Genomic DNA, 22338 nt, shown 5'->3' on the forward strand with positions numbered 1-22338 from the left:
GTACAATTAGACCACACCATCACCATACCTGCGTCGGGAGGAAAAGAGTTTCTTGTTATTGAAAATACACTTAGAAAATATGACCAAAAAAAAAAAAAAAAGTAAATCAATAATGGTGGTGGTGTTTTTTTTTTTTTTTTTTCTTTCCTGGCTGTGATTCTAAAAAGGAAATAGAAGTGTGTCGGGACGTGGATGTGTACAAGGCAAACTGACGTGTGGACTCGATGCACGAGAAGCTGATTGATGATATAACGAAGGTGAGAAGACGGAGAGGAGAAGGAGGAGATGGAGACGGAGTGGCACGTGACTCTGAACGTCTTTTCCGTTATTTATTATTTTTTTTTGAGAGAATGAAGAGGAGACAGAGAGAGTGAGTGTGCCGGGAGAACCGTGCTAAACGATCACTTATTTATATTCTAGCTCTCGTTAGTGGTGCGTCTGAGCTTTTAGATCTTTGGTTGCTGGAAAACGCTGCTTTTCTTCATCATGTGTGTAAAACACTGCGGAGAAGAAGCACCTGGATATCTCGCACTAGCTCCAGAACTTTCCACACCGCATCAGGATATGAACGGCCCACAACCGATCCTGGATCAGCTTTACTTCTAGGAACACTGACTCAGGTACGTTCTCTGTCTTGTGGAAATTTGGAAATATTCTTCTCAAAGTATCCCTGCAGCCAAGCCCGGATAGAAACAGCGTGTACTTCAATAAGCGTCCATTTCTACTTCCAGCACGTGAGTATACAAAGCAGAACAGTGGAGCTGTTTCTTATTTGGACAACCATTTTATGGCATTTAAAAAAACAAAAAAGAAAAAAAGAAAGAAAGAAAAAAAGAAAAAAAAAGTTGGAGGAAAAAAAGCTCTGTGGTGGTTGAATAAAGTGGCCTAAAAGCGAATTAACAGCGAAACAATAAACTGAAGCATTTTATTTTTAAGGAAGTGCTCTAAACCTACAATTTGTGATGCCCCATAAACTTCATCGAAAACTCAAGGAGAATGACAATCTCCGGTTGCTGGAATCAGTTCACTTGCAGCAGAATTGAGAAAACGCTACAGAGCATTTCCTCAAACATCTTTCTGTAGACTTTTTGTTTTGTTCCTGTTTGTTACACTAAACAGTTTGTTTAAAAAAATAATATGAATCACATGACCGTCCTCAAAACAATCGTGAGCATCCGAACTGGCTGACGCAAAATTGCACAAAGCAGAGATTAAAATAAGCAATATCGCACATGGTGGAGTGCTAAAGACAGTCACTGAGACACGTTCAGATTGTCTTCGTGTCGTACAGAATGATGGAGCAAGAGCCATTTTTCCTTCCACAGAGAGTCGTGTGAAAGATGAAGAGCTCTTGCTGAAAGTCCATCCTGCACACATACAGCCTTGTGACTTGAGGGGGGGGGAAAAAAGCAGAATTTATTATTAATTCTTTAATTAATTCTGCATTATTTGAATCATAAATTTTAAAAAAAACTTTAAGTAAAAAAGAAATAGGAAGATAGAAAGAGAGCTCGACAGGGTTGCTCATGAAGTGAATATGAAGCCGTCTTTTAACCATCACTAAGAGGATGTAAAACATGCTGGTTGTGTCACACTGAGTGTAAAAACAACCATTGTTGCATTTTTGCAGCAGAAAATCTACTCAGCACGTATAAACAAGACAAAAACAACAGACGTCGTTTCTCTTTCTTCACTCCGGAGCGATTTCTTTCACATTTTTTTCCCTCATTTCAGTAATGATTTACTTCATTAAGTTTCAAATATGTCAAACAGAAGCAGACATTAATGTCATGAGCTACAGTGTATTATATAACAGTATGCTACGAAAGTGATATTCAGGGAGCTCACGAGCGCCGCAACAGGATAGCGTTCATCCGTCCGCCGAGAAAGCGCCGAGAGTTCCTATCCCAACAATGACACAGCCATCCGTGGCTGGGAGTGAGAGTGTAAAACAATTGGCCATGCTCTCTGGGTGGGAGGGGCATACACTCTCTGTCCTGTCAATCACAGTGACACTAGCCAATCATGAGCATCTGTGTGCTCAAGTATGTGGAAGAGGGCAGTCAGCTTCCTCCGTTATGCCGGCATGTGAAAGAGCACTGCTTAGAAAGATCTGTGATTTTTATGCGATACATAAAAATAAAACTAGGTTAGATTATATTATATATTTCAGACAACATAGCGATATATGTGATATTGCCTAGCAACGGTCCCGACTAGTTTACACTTTTCTGGCTCAGAAATTAGCAAAGCTTCCAGCTCGAACAAAACCACTAAATCCAAGCCCCGCCCCTTTTATATAGCAAACCACGATGCTTTCAATGTTTCAGCAGAGAAGTGGAAGTCAGTCTGTCAGCTTGAGGGCTTTAAAAAAAACACCTCATTTGGTCTAAAAGCAATTCATTTTAGCTCTAATCCTGTGACAACTTTTTGGTTATCCAGAGGACTTTCATTACTAATAACTACTTACTAACGACTCCAAATGGCTGACGCTGACAATCCACATGGTAACCATGACGCGTTCACATATGCTGTCCATATGAATCGAACCCTGGTGCGTTTTCACCCCTCGTTTGGGGGGAAAAAGAAAAAAGTTAAGACACAGAAGATGTAAATGTGGGACGAACAAGCAGGAGGGCCGCTTCCTGAACCGGCTCTGAGAACAAGAATGAGAATTATGTGATGATTTCCACACTATGGGAAAAAAATGGCTCCCCTCCCCTCCAACAAAACACCTGTTTGCCGTCTCGGTATTGCTTGGACAGATTTGGGACGGGAACACTCAAAAAAACAAATGAAAAAAATTCAAAACAGGGAACCAAGACAACAGAGCAGAGAATGTGTGTTTGTGTGTGTGTGTGAGAGAGAGAGATAGAGAGAGAGAGAGAGAGCACAAAGCCATGTTTAAAAAAAAATATATCAGAGACGAAGCTCTGTGTGTGTGTGTGTGTGTGTGTGTGTGTGTGTGTGTGTGTGTGTGTGTGTGTGTGTGTGTAAAACGCAAAGAGACAACTGCACCTCGACCTAGATGACCCTCACTAAGACTCTGGAAAGAGATGAAAATGGATAAATATAATAATTATAACTCTAACAAGAACAATAAGTGACAAACGATCTCGAAAGGCAACACTGCTGGCTTTCTTGGGACATTTTTAAATACCCCCCTCCCCCTCTCTCGTGTGTGTGTGTGTGTGTATATAAGCATGTGTGTGTGAGGTGAGTGTGTGTGTGGATACAGAAGAGGGGGGGCTCTAAATTGTTGTTGTTCTTGTTGTTTACTGAATACAGACTCAAGTCCAGTCCATCATCATCTATCTCTCTCTCTGTCTCTCTCTCTCTCTCTCTCTCTGTCTCTCTCTCTCTTTTTTCCTGCTGCCCCGCCCTCCACCATCCATATCACTCCGTCGCTCTCTCCCTCCGCCTCTCCAGGCTGGCTCTAGAACTCTGCAAATTCCTTTGCGCATTTTTCTGTGAAGGACACCCGGATTTCCTCTTCCTCGTAGTCGTCGAAGTTGCTGGTGTCACCCGGACCTTTGCACTTCGGGATGAAGGGGGCTTCGACCTGAGACACACACACACACACACAAATTATGTTGGAATTCCACAAAAAAAGACTAAAAAAAAAAAAGTAACTCTTGGACAATTTATGAAACAAAAGAGCCTTGCTCTTACTTTTCTGTGATTTACCCCCCACTATAGAGAATGTGATGAAGTGCCCTATAGGATGCCCCTACATGCCCTAGTGGCTACCCTTCAAACAGACAAAATGTGATGAAATGCCCTCTAGGGTGCCGTTCCAGTGGAGAACATGTGATAAAGTGCCCTATGTGATGCTCCTACGTGCCCTGATAACTGCCCTTCAAATGGAAAACATGATGAAATGCCCCATAGGATTCCCCTACATGCCCTAATGGCTGCCCTTCAAACAGACAAACAGTGACGAAATGCCCTCTAGGTTGCCCTTGCAGTGAAGAGCATGTGATGAAGTGCCCTACAAGATGCCCCTACGTTCCATAATGGCTGCCTTTCAAATGGAAAAAAAATGTGATAAGTGCTCTCTGAGGTGTTCTGAGGTGATAAAAGATGACAAAATGCCCTCTAGGGTGCCTTTAAGTGGAGAATATACGTGACGCAGTGATCCACCTATCTGGAGGTTATACTGACACAAGCCTGACTGACCTTCCTCTGATAGATGGCGATCCAGTCGGTGGTGGCGAACCACTTGTGGCCCTTGATGTCGTTGACGCCGTTCTTGAGGTTGCCGAAGCGCTTGGTCAGGTCTACCTGGAGCAGGTTCCTCAGCAGGTCCTTCAGGTCTGAGCTGAAGTGGGAGGGGAAGCGCACCTGGAGAGAGGAGAACACGAGAACCACACCGTGAGGAACATAGTAATATTATGTAATTTTTTTTTTATTACTCCAAGAATTAAAAGCAAACATCAGTCAGTGCAGCAATAGTGTTAAAGACAATGGCATTTAAACTCAACCCCCCCCATTTCCTGATGTTCTGGATGCCAAAAATTAGACGTGTTCCAGGAAAAAGTGCACTGAACTCTGTGTGAGACACAATTCCAAGAAGAGCACTGTGAAATACCTGAGCAATATTTCAAAAGCTGTTTGGAAGCAGGATGACACACTGAGTGGATACATTCTGAGCAAAGAATGTTGTCTAGATGGAAAAATCACCCAAGCTATATGGAGGGAAGATCAATTTAGGTAAAAACAGACAAACAGCGGGTCTCGATCAATCTTTTAGTAACACTGTGTATGTTTTTCACGGACAAACCAAACAAAAAATTCTTGCCAGATTTAAAGTTTTGCTAACACTGATTTTCTTTGTACTCATATGCGTATAGAAATTACCAAGCATGTTCATGGCACAGCGGATGTACATTTAGCCACGCCCACAAAAAAGCTCACAGAGAGCTGAGAGGACTAAACAGTGAAAGAGCGCCTCTTAAGCGTGGCATGAGCAAAATTTTCCAGTAATGCAGCTCAGCCACTGCAGCACATCAGCAACCACAGACACACGCTAACGCTTCATCTTTTCATAGAGCTCCATTACTTTTGTCCTGATTGAACTGCTGGTCTTATTTGTCTTAATTTATGGATTTGTTTTGGACTACCATTCGTTCACGTCATTAACATGAACACCATGAAATGTTAATTTTAATTATACACCAGTTTAATGAAGAGGAGATTTAAAACGTCAGTGTAATCCGATAATAAAATCGCAGTAACTCGTCACTAATTATACGATTTAATGCGATCGATCGAGGTTCACATTAGTGAGTCTCTCCATAACTGCAAACATTTTTCAAAACTGGATTTTAATGAATCCCAAATTTCTTATGTAAACGCTCCTGTGAACTATTCGTGAATAATTATCGTTCCAGTTTGACAAATGAAGCCCCGGTGGATATTATAAATATGAATTGTAATTCCCACAAGCAGTGTTCTGTTTATCTGTTTTAGACTATTTTATTTTTATCTTTCACCTAATCTTCTACCTAAAAACAAAAACAAGGTTATAAGAGCAATGAGAACCACACACACTGAGGGACAGAAGGGATATACTCAGAAAAGGAAAGAGGAGGACAGGAGAACCATGTTCTGACGAAGGAATGATGAGAACCACTCTCAGGAGTAAGGTGGAGAACAAGAAAACCATGGAGAAAAGGACCATAAACAGGTAGAAGGAGAACTAAAATCAGTAGAAAGTCCTGGAACATATCTAGCAGAGAAACAAGAATGAAAGGAAAAACATACTCATAACAGAACCGCAGGAGCAGAATGATAAAGTAGAAAAACAGGAGAAGCGTACTTAGGAAAGGGGAAGAGGAGAACCATATTTAGGACTAAGCAGCGCAATATGAGAACCATTCTTACAGAAGGGGAATAGGAGAACCATACTGAGTAGTAAAAAGCACAAAAAGGGTACCATACTCAGACAGGAGGAAGGAAAACTTGAGAACCATGTCAGGATGGCAGGAAAACCCAGAGAAGCAGTTAGGAATAAACAGGAAGTAATTGTTTTTCCATTTTCTTTTTAAAATAGAAACATCTTATACACATTCTCAGTTTATTCAATTAATGCTTAGTGCTTAACTGGGCCCGAGAGATGTGCAGAATATCGGTTCCTACATCCCCGTAGGACTTTATTTCCTAAATCAAAGGAGATTCAGAGTAAATCAGGAACTACAGACGGCTGAAAGGCTTTCCTCCACTCACCTTGCCTGAGACGATCTTCTCGTAGATCTGAATGGGCTGGTCAGCAAAGAACGGGGGATATCCGGCGGCCATCTCGTAAATCAGCACGCCCAGAGCCCACCAGTCCACTGCTTTATTGTAGCCCTGAGAGACAGAGAGAGACAGAGAGAGAGAGAGAGAGAGAGACAGAGAGAGAAGGAGCCTTCAGAACCTGGCTCAGATGTTACATTTCCATGACTCGGGTGTGTTCATGCGTGTACGTACTTTACTGAGGATAATTTCTGGAGCCAGGTACTCAGGAGTGCCGCACAGCGTCCAGGTCCGGCCCTTTACACGCTTGGCAAAGCCAAAATCCGTGACCTGTAGGAGAGAGAGGTAAAGACAGGTTCTGTACATGATTCGCCATGTTTAAAATGCATAAACCTTATTATACCAAATCTGATCAGTCAGAAGGTGTTTTATTCCTTACTTGGTTTCTACTTAACGCTTATAAGCACATTATAAGCACAGACTATCTGCTCCATCTAGTTTCATTCCTTATTTGCAACATTAGCACTGTTTTAACCACCGCTGTGACAATGTGACGCAAGGGAACCGTGCTCCTCTTTTTCCACTTATTCCAGTATGACCCAACATGACCGTGACTCATCACGCTTACAACACCGATCAGAGGTTCCTCGCAGCGTTCCTGATATCACTGTAAAGTCTTTCACATGCTCTAAAATATGAAACCGCTCATTTAAGGCTGAAGTATTCAACCTGGGGGCGCAGAGGTGAGATAGAAAATACCAAAAAATAAAAGTTTATAATGATTTTATATCACAATGCGGCTGAATTCTTGAATCTGATTGGTCAGAAGGTGCGCGTAAGGAGAGTTGCTCCACCTGTTACACGAACAACGTGAACGACAATGCGCTCGTTCTAATACGTTATCATTTCTATAGTAACTGCTTATACGCAGGGAGTTGGATTCGTGAGAGTAAGCACTTCGTAACAGCTTCACAACAAAGTTTCCCAGAACAGCGGAGTTTATGCTTTCCGTTTCTCTGTAGAATGGTAAGCTGCTGTAAGAGAGAGAGAGAGAGAGAGAGAGAGAGAGAGAGAGAGAGTGAGAGGGAGAAGCTGGCGAGGGAATGACGGTTTATTGCTGCTATACCACAAGAAATATCAGGAACTTATTTGTCTCGTGGACGTTCCATAACATAATATGTCAACATAAAATGAATCCACGTGTTCGACTTAGTTATCGTTAAAAAACTATATACCCGGTTAACATCAATTAACTATATTTAATAGGGATACTACTGAAAAATGTTCAGAAAATGGTCAAAAACCGTCAGTTTTTGGATGAAAGAAGATAATGTCATGTTTTAACTAAAAATAAACATGAAAATAGTCAAATCAATGTCAAATCTAACACTTTATAAATAATTTTAATAAGAATAACTGGACAGTGATTTAAAGTGCAGCAGGGTTAAGCAGCATTTTGGAGAAAATGTGTCTGATTTAGGGTCTGTGTGTCTGTGTGTCTGTGTGTGTGTGTGTGTGTGTGTGTGTGTGTGTGCACGCGTTTACCTGTATATAGCCCTGCTGATCGATGAGCAGGTTCTCAGGCTTAAGATCCCGGTAAATGAGGTCGAGTGAGTGAAGGTATTCAAAGGTCAGGACTATCTGGGCGGCGTAGAAGCGAGCATGAGGCTCACTATAAAAAAAGAAAAAAGAAAAAAGAAACAGGTTTTATACATCACCACTTCTTGAAAGTTTTCTTCCACGACTTATTTTATATCAGTGTTCTATTCTACAGATTTTTGTGGACCATTCGTGAATGTATGTATGCAGTCAGATTCAGAATTATTGGCCCCCAATGGTAAAAATGGGTTTTTAAAAAAGGGAGAATAGAAAAATGTTTGTGTAGTTAATAAGCTTAACCTCACACTGTAATCATGAGAAGTCTGACCTTTAACTGAAGCAAATTTTACATCACCTCTTATGAAGAAAATGTTCTCTAGAGTTTACTCAGAATTGTGCGTAAAACAAAAAAAACATCCTATGAGTGGAGAGTCTGCAGGCTGAAACACCTTGCTGATGAGAGAGATCAGAGGAGAATGACCGCACTGGTCTGAGCTGACAGGAAGTCTACAGTAACTGAAATAAGCACTCTTTACAACCGTGGTGAGCAGAAAAGCATCTCAGAACACACAACACATCAAACCTTCAGGTGGATGAGCTACATCAGCAGAAGATCACATCAGGTTCCTCTCCTGTCAGCCAAGAACAAGAATCTGAGGCTATCATGGGCACACACTCACCCAAACTGGACAGCTGAAGACTGGAAAAAGACCAGGCGATTTTTTTTTTTTCTAATCTGACTTCCTGTTCTCTTAGTCACACAATATCATGTGGAAGAAAAGAGAGTACACAAATGAAACAAGGCCAAAGTGTGTTGTTCTTCATGAATCGGACAACGACTATAAAAAATAGCTAAGCTGAATATCACGGTTGGACATTTGCAGATGAAGACGAGAGCATTTTAGGGTCAAAAAGTCTCCGAATCTACAATAAGACGCCACTTCCATGCCAACAAACCATCTGTGCCAGAGGAAAACAACTTCTTCCTTCTAACCACAAACTTAAGTATCTGGGGTTCTGCTGCTTTTATGGTCAGATGAGACCAAAATGGAGCTTTCTGACAACAAACGTTAAGCTTGTTTTGGTGGAAAAAAGAAGAAAAAAAACCTAATCCTTACTGTTAAACAGGACTGGGGCAATATGAAAGGAATATCACATCACGATACATGATATGTATCATGATATACAGACTTGCTAACCAAGTAGTGTTGCATTTATTAAAAAAACAATTATGCCTACAATGTCTACAAATTGAAAAAGACACAAAAATAAATTATACTTAATTTAATAAATTCTAATATTAAAAAAAAAAAGTTAAAATGTTCAAAGTTCAGGACAAAATTTTAACATTAAGCCTTTGTAAAGTTTGTAAATACTATTAAAAATTTTTTTTTTTAACCTTTTTACCTATGATATCTCAGGAAAGTATTGTGACATAATTTACCATGATACTGATATTATATCGTTGGAGGATCTGTTTTTACCTCCAAAAAGCTCCTGGGAACCTTGTGATGACTCTGACATTTCAAGGAGCTTCTAAATGAAAATCAGACTGCCTCTGCCATGAGGTTACAACTGGGACATGACGATCTTCTAACAGCAAGATAGTGATTCAAAATAAAAGTCCAAATCCGCCCAAAATTGATTCGATGATCTCAGTATCGAGCTATAATTGTGACTCTCAATTACAGTTTAGTTATTTTCTTAGAATAATTTCACATTAATAAACTTTTATAGCCATCTTTACCAGGGGTGCCAATACTTCTCCACTGACCTTATTTACTTTATGGAACTTGCTGTACACATTTGTGCGTTTCACATTCATATCTGTGAAAAGCACTGATGTTGTTCTAACCCTTACAGCAAAAACTTTCTATAAAGGCAATGTGTATAATGACCTACACTCATAACCTGTCATAATGCATGCATAAGGCATTATATATGTTGTTATAATTATTTAGGAAAATGCATTATTACATAGTATGTAGCAGTGACTGCTTTATAACATGATATGAATAGGCTCATTGTTCTTTATAACTAGTGAATGTTTCCTAACAGCGAAGAACAGCACGGAGGACTGAAGCAGATACGACTCAGATCTGATTTAATCATGGTGCAGGAGATTCACCTGAACCTGCCGATTCTCCTCAGATGAGAGAACATCTCTCCTCCTGGAACATACTCCATCACCATGTACAGGTTAGTGTTGTCCTGAGGAGCAGAGACATGATTAGCCTGGGTCACATAGCCTGGGCGTTAGCAGGTTAGTCACTGCTACACCGAGAATACAGAAATACCAACAAGCTGCATCAATTAACCCTTTCCTCAATAGTGTCCAGACTTTTTAGTCAATTTAAGGCTCTTTTTTTATATTTTAGTAAAATATAAGATGTAAATCACCTCCAAATCACTTGAGCATTAATGTAGATTAGTCGATTAATTAAAGTAACTTTAGAAACTTCTGTACCTCTCTAGACTATTTGTTGCTCTCAAGTTCATTAAATTGTTCTAAGTTCATTAAATAAAATGAAAGTTGTTTTTTTAACAAAAATGTTTTTGTGCCAGACTCTACTGATCACCTTAGATTTTTAAAAACTAGGCTTTTTTTGTTTTGTTTTTTTAAACTAGTGTTGTTTTTGGGAAAAGGATTTTTTTTTTTTTTTACCTCCTTGCATCATGCAACAGTCCTAAATCCTAAAATGCTATTTTCCAAACTTTTTTTTTTTGTCTTCAACATGACATATTTTAGACCTTGAATGTTAAAAATTTTAAACTTTGTACATTTTAATTTTTTTCATGCATACTATTTTATTTATTTTTTTACTAGTTATTTTTATCTCATGGACAATCCATTTACTTTTTAACATGAGTAATATTTACATCATGTAATTTTAAAAGTAAAAAAAAAAGAGAAGAAAATCTATAAGTATCTGGATCTGCATGAAACGGTTAAGGAGTGTGCGCAGTCTGACATGCTTCGTGTCAGTACTATTTTAATCTTTCAGATCTTTTTCGCTGCTAATTTAGCCTCTTGATTGTCAGAGTGGGGTCTTAGAAACTTCAGGGGTCCATCATGTGGAGATTTTTAATGTCACTGGTGGTGTTCACTCTCAACAAAGCTCTTTTGTGGTGTTATAGTTATTATTTCACTACATTCCACCTGGATTTTAAATGACGCCAGTCACACGATGGTGTTTCTTATAGGAAGCTGTTCGCTGGAGCTCTGATCTGCTTTGCGTGACTTGACTGTACGCTTAACTGTATTCACAGTTAAATCTGGACGTCACATCAGGTACCGTCGAACGTCCCAAAAACACACACACGCTGGTATTTTTAGTTATATACTGGCAATTAAATGTTTGAGTCAACATGACAAACCTCCACATATTCACCCACTAGCAAGACATTTTTTTAGTCGAGTTTCTCAACCCGAGATCTGATTGGTCCATAGGTTTAAAATAAATAAATAAATAAATAAGTGCTGCACTTTTGATGTCACTTTCGAAGAAAACTAAGAAGGAAACGATGCAGTTTGTTAGGAATCAAACCGGACACCTTGAAGGAGTGCTCCAGCCGGACGAGGAAGGGGAAGCTAACAGCCTGCAGGATGCGTTTCTCGTTCAGTGTGTGTTCTATCTGTTTCAGCTTGACCACCTGAAAGACAAGACAAACAGCCAACACAGTTACACACACCAAACACCCGCAACACACACATTTTCCAATCAGCACCATTAAAATTACTTTTAGATTTAACACAAATGTACGTTTACTTTTTTTTTTTAAAACACTGTTTCAAAAAAAAAAAAAAAATCTTGTTTTTACTAATCTCAGCCACATTTTTTAACAGCATTGCTAATAAATATAGCTAACTGATGCTAACTATTTTCCGGTCTAACGTTAGTTTAGTCGAAAACACACTCATAGGTTTTATTTCACATTAACAAACTCAAAACGTTCATCGTTTTCCGTGACAGAAAGCGACGACGGCACATCTTTCCGGGGGAAGGGGGCGGGACTTCCAGGCGTTATCAGTTAAAATCGGAGAGATCAAAACAACTACACGTCTCTCAATCATTCCAGATTTATATATCTCTACTGGTTCGTCTGTCATTTTTATTGGGGGTTGGGGAGAAGATCTCTTTGCATATTTTTGAGCGATAACTCGTAGCAGAGTATGCTGCTGTTAAAATGCACAAAAGCTCCTATGCAGAAATAGAAGAAAGCTGAAAAAAAGAAATTGTCATCTCGATGCTCTTTAAAAAAAAAATAATAATAATAATAATAATAAGGGGCTGTGTTACGCATTATGTAACCAATAACCAAACAACAGCGCTGTTAAGACGAGTACCATTACCTCGTGTGTGTACCGAAAACAGAAATCTGTTGGTTTTCTTGTGCTAAACTGTTGGAAAAAGGACCAAACGTTTAATACATTTTAAGTAAAATGTAGTAAAATGACTTGTAGCGTGTTAAAGGCGCAATAGTCGATTTTTTTTATTCCTTGCTTGTACAAATAAATTGGAAGATACGTAGAACATGATAAAAAAACAACAGATTAAGTCGTAAAAGTGAAAGTGTATTAAGTCGTTAAGAAAACCTGTTTGGAAAACTGATTTCCGGTCTGGAATGCTTGCTTGCTTTTGGATGCGTCTCCTGTCAATCATTTTATAGACACTCTACTCTATGGGCCATCGTAGATCCGTAGACTGGATCGTTATCATGCCAATGTCAGCGAAAAAAAAAGATGGATCGGATATCGGAGGGAAAAAAAGGAATGAATTAGATCCGATAGTCTTTAGCAAACTGAAACGAGTCTCTCTACATGTAAACATTTCCAGGTGCAAGAATTAATTTCTTTTCCAAACCCAATTCCAATCTTTGCCATTTGTCAAGATCCGATATCTGATATATTTTCTCTGATATGTACCATTTTTGCATGGTATCAGATCAGTGGCATCTTTAATTTTTATTATATATATATATATATATATATATATATATATATATATATATATATATATATATATATATATATATATATATGCTATCATGCCGTCTCGTGTTAACACGTTTATTTTTCCCAACCTTCTGTTTGTCGAGGATCTTCATGGCGAAGTGCTGTCCCGTTTCTTTGTGCTTGACCAACATGACTCGACCGAAGGAGCCCGTGCCCAGCGTCTTCAACCTCTCAAACAGGTCCAGAGACGCGGTGTTCTGGGAAAGAGACAGGAAAAAAATAAACGATCGTGAGAATACATAATACATAGCACATACAGAAAGTACTTTATGTATCTAGACATAGTGTCTGACAGATATAAGAATTCAGCTGATAAACGTGCTTTTTCCCCCCCATCCATACACAACTCCAGGGATAGAAAAGAACTAAAACATTACTCCTGCACTTCGGCACTTGTCCAGAAGGTGGCACAAACAGCCTTGTTATCCTCAACAGACAACGAAGAGGCAGCAATTTACCTGCTGCATGGATTTTTGCAGTTCAAAATTAAGCCAGTTGTGGAGCTTTCATGTATTTATATGTTTGTTTTTTATTTTCTTCTGTATTTAGCTGACTTTTTTAAACACTCTTCACACATTTTGCACATTACAGAGCATCTCTATTGCACTGTATTTGAATTATAGCCCATGCAACAATGTTTTAAGTTTTAAGAAGGGAAACTGGACCCAACAAGTTCAAACATATGGATGTGAAACATCTGTAGATGAGTTCGACCAATCAGCAATTGGCAATACGCTGTGCACAACAAGATAACAACACAAACACAACTACTGTGTAGCTCTTAAATTAGATCTTCATGTTGTTGTTGTTGTTTTTTTCCATGATGCTTTATGCAGGAGTTTAGTCTGATTGATGGAAGGGAATATGTTACTAGGATGCCACTATGACTGCTTGAGCCATATTTACATTACCAAGTAGAGTCATATTTGGTCAAATGACGCCAAAAATGAATTTCCTGCGACCCCAAGCCTGTGACGCGCCTACGTTTCTTTAAATTCCAGATCTATAACAGGACTATTGTGTCATTTGAACATGTTATGATGTCAGTAACATACGCATGTGCGACGCAAGTGACTGAAAACCACTTTTCTGATTTAGTAGTCTAGTGGGAAGGGCTGTGTTACGCTGGGAAAATAATCCACGCCGGGGTGCTGTGATACGGCCAGATGCCAAGCAGCCTGGTTTATAACTGATGCATGACTTTACATGCACATGCGGAAGCAGTGGTAATGCGAGTGACACTGTTCACGCACCCGTACATCCAAAAGATTTAAAAACTACAACCAACAGACGGCATGTCAGAGCAGGAACATTCCTGTAAGTCAGGTTTCCAAGTCGAACTGTAAAATGTTTAGTGATTTTACATACGGCGGTGTTAAACACAATGACGAGCTCTGTTTCTCTTTAAACTTTCCGCTGTCGTTGTGACTTTTGTCATGAGCTGCGTTTCAAATTAAAAACTCAACAGACAACTTCACATTATGAAGTATTTACTAATCCAGAAAATCCACAAGACTGCTACACAAAACAAACACTTCAGTAGGTCTGAAGGTGACATGAGAGGTTTTTAAAAATTAAACACTTACTGTAATAGGAACAACCGGTTAGTGTTAGTCCTCAGTAACAGTCTAGAATAGTACATAAGTATACAATTTGAGACGCAACACTAGTTTGAGATAGATGGACGGGGATAGTTGTCCATTTTTACTGCTGAACTGCACTAGTGCAGCGTGTCAGGATAGTGGAAAAGACTAAAATAACACGTACCCTATTCATTTAAATGTGACTTGTCTGACTGCGACTCCCAGTAACATTTCACGATATTAGCCCACAAAATCCCTCTTCAAAATTCCTAATACTAGTTTGTAAAATAAATGAATGAAACAAAAGAGGAGATTGTGAACAAGCTTGGGAGTTTAATTTGTAGAAAATTAAATCGTAATCATGATACTATGAATCAGAGACATCAGTGCTGTGACTATATTGACATCATCTACTCACCTAGCAAGCGTTTATGATTTCTTTTAGACAGATATTATTAAACACACGATGGTTTTTTTGTGTGTGTGTGTGTGTGTATGTGTGTGTGTGTGTGTGTGTGTGTGTGTGTGTGTGTGTTAGAGCAGAAAAGGCTTACCTGTGCTGGATTCTCCCATTTCTTAAGGAAATCTTCTTTGGCTTTAGCGAGAAACTCCTTCACTGTAAAGAGAGACGTTACTAAATTACATTTGTTTAAACAGGTTTAAATGTAAGAGCAGCTTCACATAGAAAAGAGTAAAGACACACGGTCAAGCAGGAAGCTGTAGATACACATTATTTTCCTATAACAGCACAAAATGTTTTATTCCTCTTTATACTACAGCAATCTTCCAACAATTACAATTTTAAATCTATTAAAGAACAATCGTTTGTACTTCTTATCCATTTATAACTACATTTCATGTTGTGGAATGTCTGTGAAACGAATTAGTTCCTTTTCTGACTTACATTATAGCAGCTATAAACAGTCGTTCCCTCACAGGCCTCTCTTTTTTTCTCTCTCTCGACGTAAATAAGACCAAAAAACACGCAGATTGCGGTGTTACTGAGAAACCACAACTCCTCTGTCCTGAAGATGTCAGAAAACTTGACTGTTACAAAGCCCTGACATCGGAGACTCCTTCCATAAACATTATATAAACGTCTCCTTATAGAAAACTTCATGTCAGTAAAACAATACAGTATAAGAACAAGCGCATTAATATAAACCTGTGATGAAAATTAATCAACACCTTCTGACCAATCAGAGTCGAGAATACAACATTGGTGCCGTGGTGCCATACCAATTAATACGACTAGCAATTTCAGACTTGAAACAGACATATTAATCACAAATAAGCAGAAAGTAGAAGCATCCATCTTGTTTTTTTCCCCACTTTATAGCTTGTTGAGAATGACGTGATTCCGAGCTCAGACTTCCCAATTCCTAACACGTAATCTAATAATCTCTAATCTGAGCACTTTCTCTCTCTCTCTCTCACACATTATCCAACACTTCCTGTTCCCACCATGACAGAGACAAATCAATACCAGCTGGCGCCCTGTGTGTGTGTGTGTGTGTGTGTGTGTGTGTCTATACATACAGTGTACGTATATAACAGCTTCATCAAAGCCCTTAAAACAACTTAGACTATATAGAGTTAGTTACAAGGTGTGCCTGCTAGCGAGCACACACACACACACACACACACACACACACACACACCCTTACACTAAAAAAGGGCATGCAGAAGTACACACAGAAGCACACACATCCCCCCCTTATCTTTATTGGGCTAATGGCTGTGTGGGAACGCCGCGATTCCCGGCCCTTCCCCATTCCTCTATGCTGCTCGCTCGAGGGAACGCCAGGCTGCTTCGAAGCCTCGGGGGAGATGAACTCTGCAGTGAGTCTCAGTGCACAAAGCCTGAGAGAAGTATTTCAACTGCACACAGCAATGCTGCACATGCATACGCTTGCAAAGCACGCACGTAAAGTGCATAAAAGTACACACGCAGTCTGAGCGAAAGTGCGAGACGTTATCTCCCATTCACACAACTACGGCTGTAACTTCCCCTGCAGTTTGGAGCTCTTGGGACTACGCCTCTTCCTCCATCTCAACTGCTTCTATCTCTCTCTCTCTCTCTCTCTCTCTCACACACACACACACACACACACACACACACACACACACACACACACACACACACGGTTCTTTACAAGGCTGAGCTCTGACATTTCTACTTGATTCAGATAAGTGAGGAAGGAGGGGGAGCAGCAGCCAGAGACCAAAGTTCACGCAACACAACAACAACAGAAAAACCCACACGGAAAGCCGTGTCACAGTGCCAATATTTTTGCACTAACCACCACACATACAGCAAGCTGCTCTGCTCAGATAGGAATATGTGACAGTAGTCAACCAGAATCTGGAGTTTTTTCACTAATACCACCATAAGTGCATTTTTTCAGCTAAGTGACATGAATAGAAGAAGAAACAAAAGAAACATTCCCACTTTTTTGTTGCTTAAGAAATTTAATTTTCCCGGACTCTTCCAGAATGTTTCCAGTGACCAAAGTTGTCAAGCTGATCACAGAATCACTCAGATCTACAAAATTTACAATACAACCCTAAAAAAGCAAAAAACAAATAATAATAATAATAATTCTGCCAGCCAAAACCACACAACTTCACAACCAAATGATCATTTTAACATTACATGAAATGAAGTTTTACTCAAATATTAACTATTAAAATATAAAGGGTTACTGATGGTCTGAGAGCAGGCGCTGGTTAAAGCCGTATTAGTTCAAATACTAATACGCTAAAAGAAAAAGAAAAAAAAAAAAAGCAAGTACAACCTGAAACCTAAATCCATACCACATCTGGTCAGAATAGCTAGTCTGATAGCTAGGTCTCCTTTACAATAGAGATTTAATAACAATAACAATAAGGATGTTAATAACAATAAGGAAGTAAAATAAAACTCAAATACCTACCTATCACCCAGACTCTGATAAGTAATAGGAGCTAGGTTCAAGTACAAATGCACTGTCAATAAAATATACAAATGTCACCTACTCAGGGCAAAAATAAATAAATAAATAAATAAATAAAAAATTTGCGAAGTCTCTCGCTTCCAATCCAATTCCATTCCAGTGTTTGTGCAACTTAAGGGTGGGGCGATATGACAACAATATTATATCACAATACTTACTGGATAAACAAACTGCCAGTAAAACATTTAAAAAAATGATATCTACAAAAGTCTACAAAAGTAAATCACTTTAAACTGGAAAGGGTAAAGATTTTTAATGATTTTATTAAATTCTAACAATAGATTTTACCATTTTCGTGGCTCAAAATTTCAACATAAAATCAGCTGCTTTGAATCTGTTCATAAGTGTGATTTAAAAAAAATAAAAAAAATAAATAATAAAAAAAAAAATTCATGATGCCGGTGATCACAGAAAAGTGTATCGTGACATAATTTATCACGACATCAATATTATATTGTCAGTGCAACGGCTATAAAACAGAGTGTGTCACTATTTCTCCTTATTCACTGTGAACAATGCGCAGTGATGCGCCTGAAGCACAGCGACGAAAAAGGGGAGAAACAACGTTGGAAAGCTGAGAGTGAATTTTAGAAATGACCCAAAAGCCTTGTAGCGAGAAACAACAATCTGTCCTAAACAAATGTTTAACATTAGATATTAGATATTAAATTCATAATTACCAAACAAACCATGAATAAAAGTATGAAATGAAAGAAAGAAGCGAGTGAGTCACGAATGAATATGCTGCCTCGCTCAAAATTCGCCAATGACGGATTACGCAGAGGGCACAACAAAAAAAAACAATGAATGATTTAGCCAGACGTTAAGATCGCTGGAGACACACAGTGCTCTCATCTCCCCGATACAATTCAAGTTTTATACTAAATATCTGCCGTTATTTTGATCAGGATTTTGCTGAAAATGTGCAGTAAATATGCACACTGCTCCTTAAAATAAAAAAAAAAAAAGAATTACTCAAAGAATTCCCTGAAGCCCAAAAAAAAAAAAAAAAAAAAACCCTACTGATACTTTCACACTTCCTAGGATTATCCTGATTTTTACACTTTCAGGACTTTTTATGTTTGATTTTTGTTAACGATTTTAAAGATGAAAAGGGGGTGTGTAGTAAAATTAAGTCAGGTTTAAAAACAACTAGATAACCAGGATTTTCTTTAAAAAAAAAACAAACAAAAAAAAAACTTCCAGATCTGGGAATGAGTGCCTTTACATTCCATACATTTCCAGACTTGCATGAGAACCCTGGAAACTCTTCTCCCTCCTCCCTCACCTTCACCCAGCGATGCTGGACCCTCTGACCCTCCCGGTGCTGCCTCGAAGGCTCGAGGCAACGATGATGATGACGACGACGACGACTCCCTCTTCCCTCCGTGTCTCCTGGAGCTCTTACGGTCACACATGAGCACTCGGTGCGCTCTTCCTCCTCGTCTTCCTCATGAAAGCAGCCTCATGGCCCCGACACGGATGTCCAGTCCGAGCTGCGGTGCTAGATCTCTCGCGCAGGACCACACGCTCGCCACCCGAGCGGATCAATTGGACCCGTGCTCCATTCGTATCAATATTTATTCTGCACACACAGCGCTGTCTCTCTCACACATTAACACACGACTATATTGATCACAACAGGGGCCCAGTCACCAAGGGGAGGGGCACAGCAGCCATAACATCAGATTATTTCCAACGAGACGGGAAACAAACATCGTTCCAAGAGCTGACAGGTAGTGAGGATTTGTGAGTGGCTGTATAATCAAAATACGTGTGTATGTGTGTGTGTGTGTGTGTGTGTGTGTGTGTGAGAGAGAGAGAGAGAGAGAGAATGATCACACACTCATTGTCCTCCACTCATTGGAGTTCACAATCAATCACACAGATCAATCGGTGCAGCTCCAGGCTACCGAGCCTCGCCATGACGCCAACCGAAAGGGTCAAATCGGATTGCGCCACTTACTGTTGGATTCTCCGTTCTGATTGGTCAGAAGGTGTTAATTAATTTTCTATAACAGCTGCGATGACCGTAAGGCAGCTGCAAATCATCTGTTCTCATTCTAACATGTTATCGTTTCTATAGTAACAGCTTGTTCACAGTGACCTTTATAGCGGACACTCCACATAAATGGATTATTAAGAGAAAAAAAAAAAAGTGTCTAATTTTTGCGAAAGTTTACTGTAAAGAGACAAGCATTTAACACTGAAGGAGCCTCCAGTGTCAGCTTTAAGGTTTCTGACATCTTCAGGACAGAGGAGCTGACGCTTGGCGGTTTCTCGGTAACATGACACGCTGCATTTTTGTTGTTTTATTCATTTCAAGAGAGGGAAACGGATACTATAACTTCATTCTTATGATTATTCATATTTACGATAAATGTCTGCACTTTCCACATTTTAATAGCATGAGTAGGCCAAGTTGTTGGCACGGCGACAAAATGAGTGACACCACCCCCTTGAATTTCTTTTTTTTTTTTTTTTTTTTTTTTTTAGGATTTTGTTGCTGGAACTGAGCTGAATTGACCAGCCAAACCAGTGGGGAAAAAGCATGGAATGGCTCCAGATTAGACACCGGAGTACTGTTGGTGGAAAAAGGCTATCAAGCATTAGTGCCAATCCTCTCTCACACACACACACACACACACACACACACACACACACACACACACACACACACACACACACACACACACACACCCCACACAGCGAGTCATGCATAACGGAAATAAATAGAAGTGCTCATTTGCAGGGCAAAGACAGAGAACAAGTAAAAAGAGAAACTGAAAAGCAGAAAAGAACAATGAATGAGAAAGTTGGACAGAGCGATATCAAAGAAGGAGAGAGAGAATGATCCTCTTACATGAGCCTCTCCGTTATAAATCACCAACCCCTTCTTCATCCTCATCCTACTCCTCCCTGACCTTATTTCTGACGTCTGTAGTCGTCTCTCGAGTCCAACAACAATTTCTCTTGGAAAGTGTGGGACAAATATTTGTGTTTAAGATCAATAAATAAAAGACTGCAATTTTGCTGAGCTCAGCCAATGTTTGGTAACTGACAATTATTTATTTATAATAAATCAGTATTGGTGATACGAACAACCCCAAATGGACTACTGTAGCATTTAAAAAATTGTAGCATATCTCAGTAACATAAACATGTAGCTTAAACACTTATGTAACGCTTACATCACGCTTGTAAAACCATTTTCAATAAATGTTTCAGGAGCATATTTGTTTGTTTTCTGACTTCTGTTGTTCCAGTGAGTCAAGAGTTTCTTGATGTTGTCGAGGATCTAGCGAATGGATGGAGAAATTTGTTCACTTTTATTGCTGAACTCCTACGCTAGTGCAGTACATCAGGACAGCAAGAAAGACTGAAACAGGACGGACAACCTTCATTTAACTTGTGGCATGTTTGAATGCCACACCCAGTAATACTCATATTTATATAATTGTAATAAATGGCTGGTTGAGTGAAAATAAAAACAGACATGACACGATTTCTGGAGACGCACTGTATAAAAATAGCTATGTTTCTTTCCATTATTCCTCCAGTTCTCTTTGCAGAACAGACAATCCTTCCTGCCTGTGTCTCCCCAGACAATCCTTCTTCCATGTATTTCCTCCTCCTTTCTCTTTTTTTCTGGTTTCCATACAAAACGGTGCACAGACAACCAGATGCTCAGGCTCCATCTTGATAAAGTTGCCCGATAGACATCGCTCATAAGAACGTGGGATTAGGAGCGCTTCAGTAGCAATCTCACTGTGAAGACTAATGCAGCTTCACTGGCACATGCTTTTGTAGTGTGCACACCCCTATGTCCACAAACAACCAATGCCATGTGATTAAAGGTGTGTAGCTTAAGGACTACAGCAATTCTGAAAGATTCTGAAAAGTCATTTAGTGTCCACTGGCATAACTGTGCACCTCTTTTACTCGTTGACCTGCCAGCTGCCATTTGGCCACATTGAGGATCTCTTGGTAGTAACTAGAAAAGCAACATCTGGCTGTTTTAGTCAGCACTACATCCAAGGTGGACTTATTACAAACTATTATAACTAGTATAAAATTTGATCACACACAAATATGAAAATATCCGCTTCAAATCACCTCCAGTTCTTCAGTTTCTTGCTGATGTGGTTTAGGACACAGTTGGACTTGCTGTAATCTATAAACCCTTGGCCTTGGCCACACAAAGTCTGAAAGTGTAATTCTCGCAGAAAGCAAAAGGGTTATGCGGAAAACAGTACTTCAACTCAAATTCGTAAAACACAGACTGTCGTTGCTATAGAATACTTTGAAGCACATATCAAGATTCAAGATATCAAGAAAATACTCAGCAATTTAACAACATTAAACTAGACGCTTCAGTGCAAAACAATACAGAAAACGCTGACCCTTAAACATGGTCTCTGAAGATCGACTACATTTGGTGTAGGTGGGAAATTGTGTCCATTTTCTCTCAGGAGTTCAGGATGCCAATCGAGGACGAACAACAAAACAGATGCTGTTGCGCAAGTTAACATGGACTGTAACCCACAGATATATTTATAGACGTTGTAAGTGCTCCACCTTGACAGCATGTCAAATCACAGGCTGAAGGCCTGCAAACAAAAGGCTTTCGTGGGTTACAAAACGTGCCACTGTCGTAATTTTTGGGGAAGTATGCAAATCATAAAAAGAGTGAGATCAGAGCTGAAAGGACCTTCGACTTTCAACAGGTAGTTCCAGCCCTAAAAGCGCTTGCTGATTGAGGACAAAAGAAAAGTTTCAAATATGAGAATGAGTTTTGAACAAAATCCTACAGGTGCTGATGGACTGACGGATGGATAGCACCTTGTCCAGCTGAAGAGAACAGAGTGAGGGATGGAGCGAGGGAGGAAAGGAAAGGAAAGCAGGA

The 22338-nt window shown here is 39.5% G+C and overlaps 1 protein-coding gene across 2 annotated transcripts in view; it reads right to left on the reverse strand.

Moving 5' to 3' along the window:
* Positions 1-332: 332 nt before the first annotated feature.
* prkacaa (protein kinase, cAMP-dependent, catalytic, alpha, genome duplicate a) overlaps positions 333-22338 on the reverse strand; it is a 29695-nt gene continuing 7689 nt past the window's right edge. The window contains exons 1-10 of one of the 2 annotated variants that reach the window (XM_053228317.1): positions 18721-19897; positions 14991-15052; positions 12922-13050; positions 11392-11490; positions 9965-10047; positions 7783-7909; positions 6472-6567; positions 6229-6351; positions 4180-4344; positions 333-3562 (exon numbers count right to left, since the gene is read on the reverse strand). In XM_053228317.1, the coding sequence (XP_053084292.1) occupies positions 3437-3562; positions 4180-4344; positions 6229-6351; positions 6472-6567; positions 7783-7909; positions 9965-10047; positions 11392-11490; positions 12922-13050; positions 14991-15052; positions 18721-18850 (1140 nt within the window). In that variant the 5' untranslated portion in view covers positions 18851-19897 and the 3' untranslated portion in view covers positions 333-3436. Of the gene's footprint in view, positions 3563-4179; positions 4345-6228; positions 6352-6471; positions 6568-7782; positions 7910-9964; positions 10048-11391; positions 11491-12921; positions 13051-14990; positions 15053-18720; positions 19898-22338 lie in introns of those variants that run through there. The other variant, XM_026946013.3, reaches the window with a different exon arrangement.

This window comes from Pangasianodon hypophthalmus, chromosome 23 (genome assembly GCF_027358585.1).
Source record: "Pangasianodon hypophthalmus isolate fPanHyp1 chromosome 23, fPanHyp1.pri, whole genome shotgun sequence".
Classification (NCBI taxonomy): Eukaryota; Metazoa; Chordata; class Actinopteri; order Siluriformes; family Pangasiidae; genus Pangasianodon; species Pangasianodon hypophthalmus.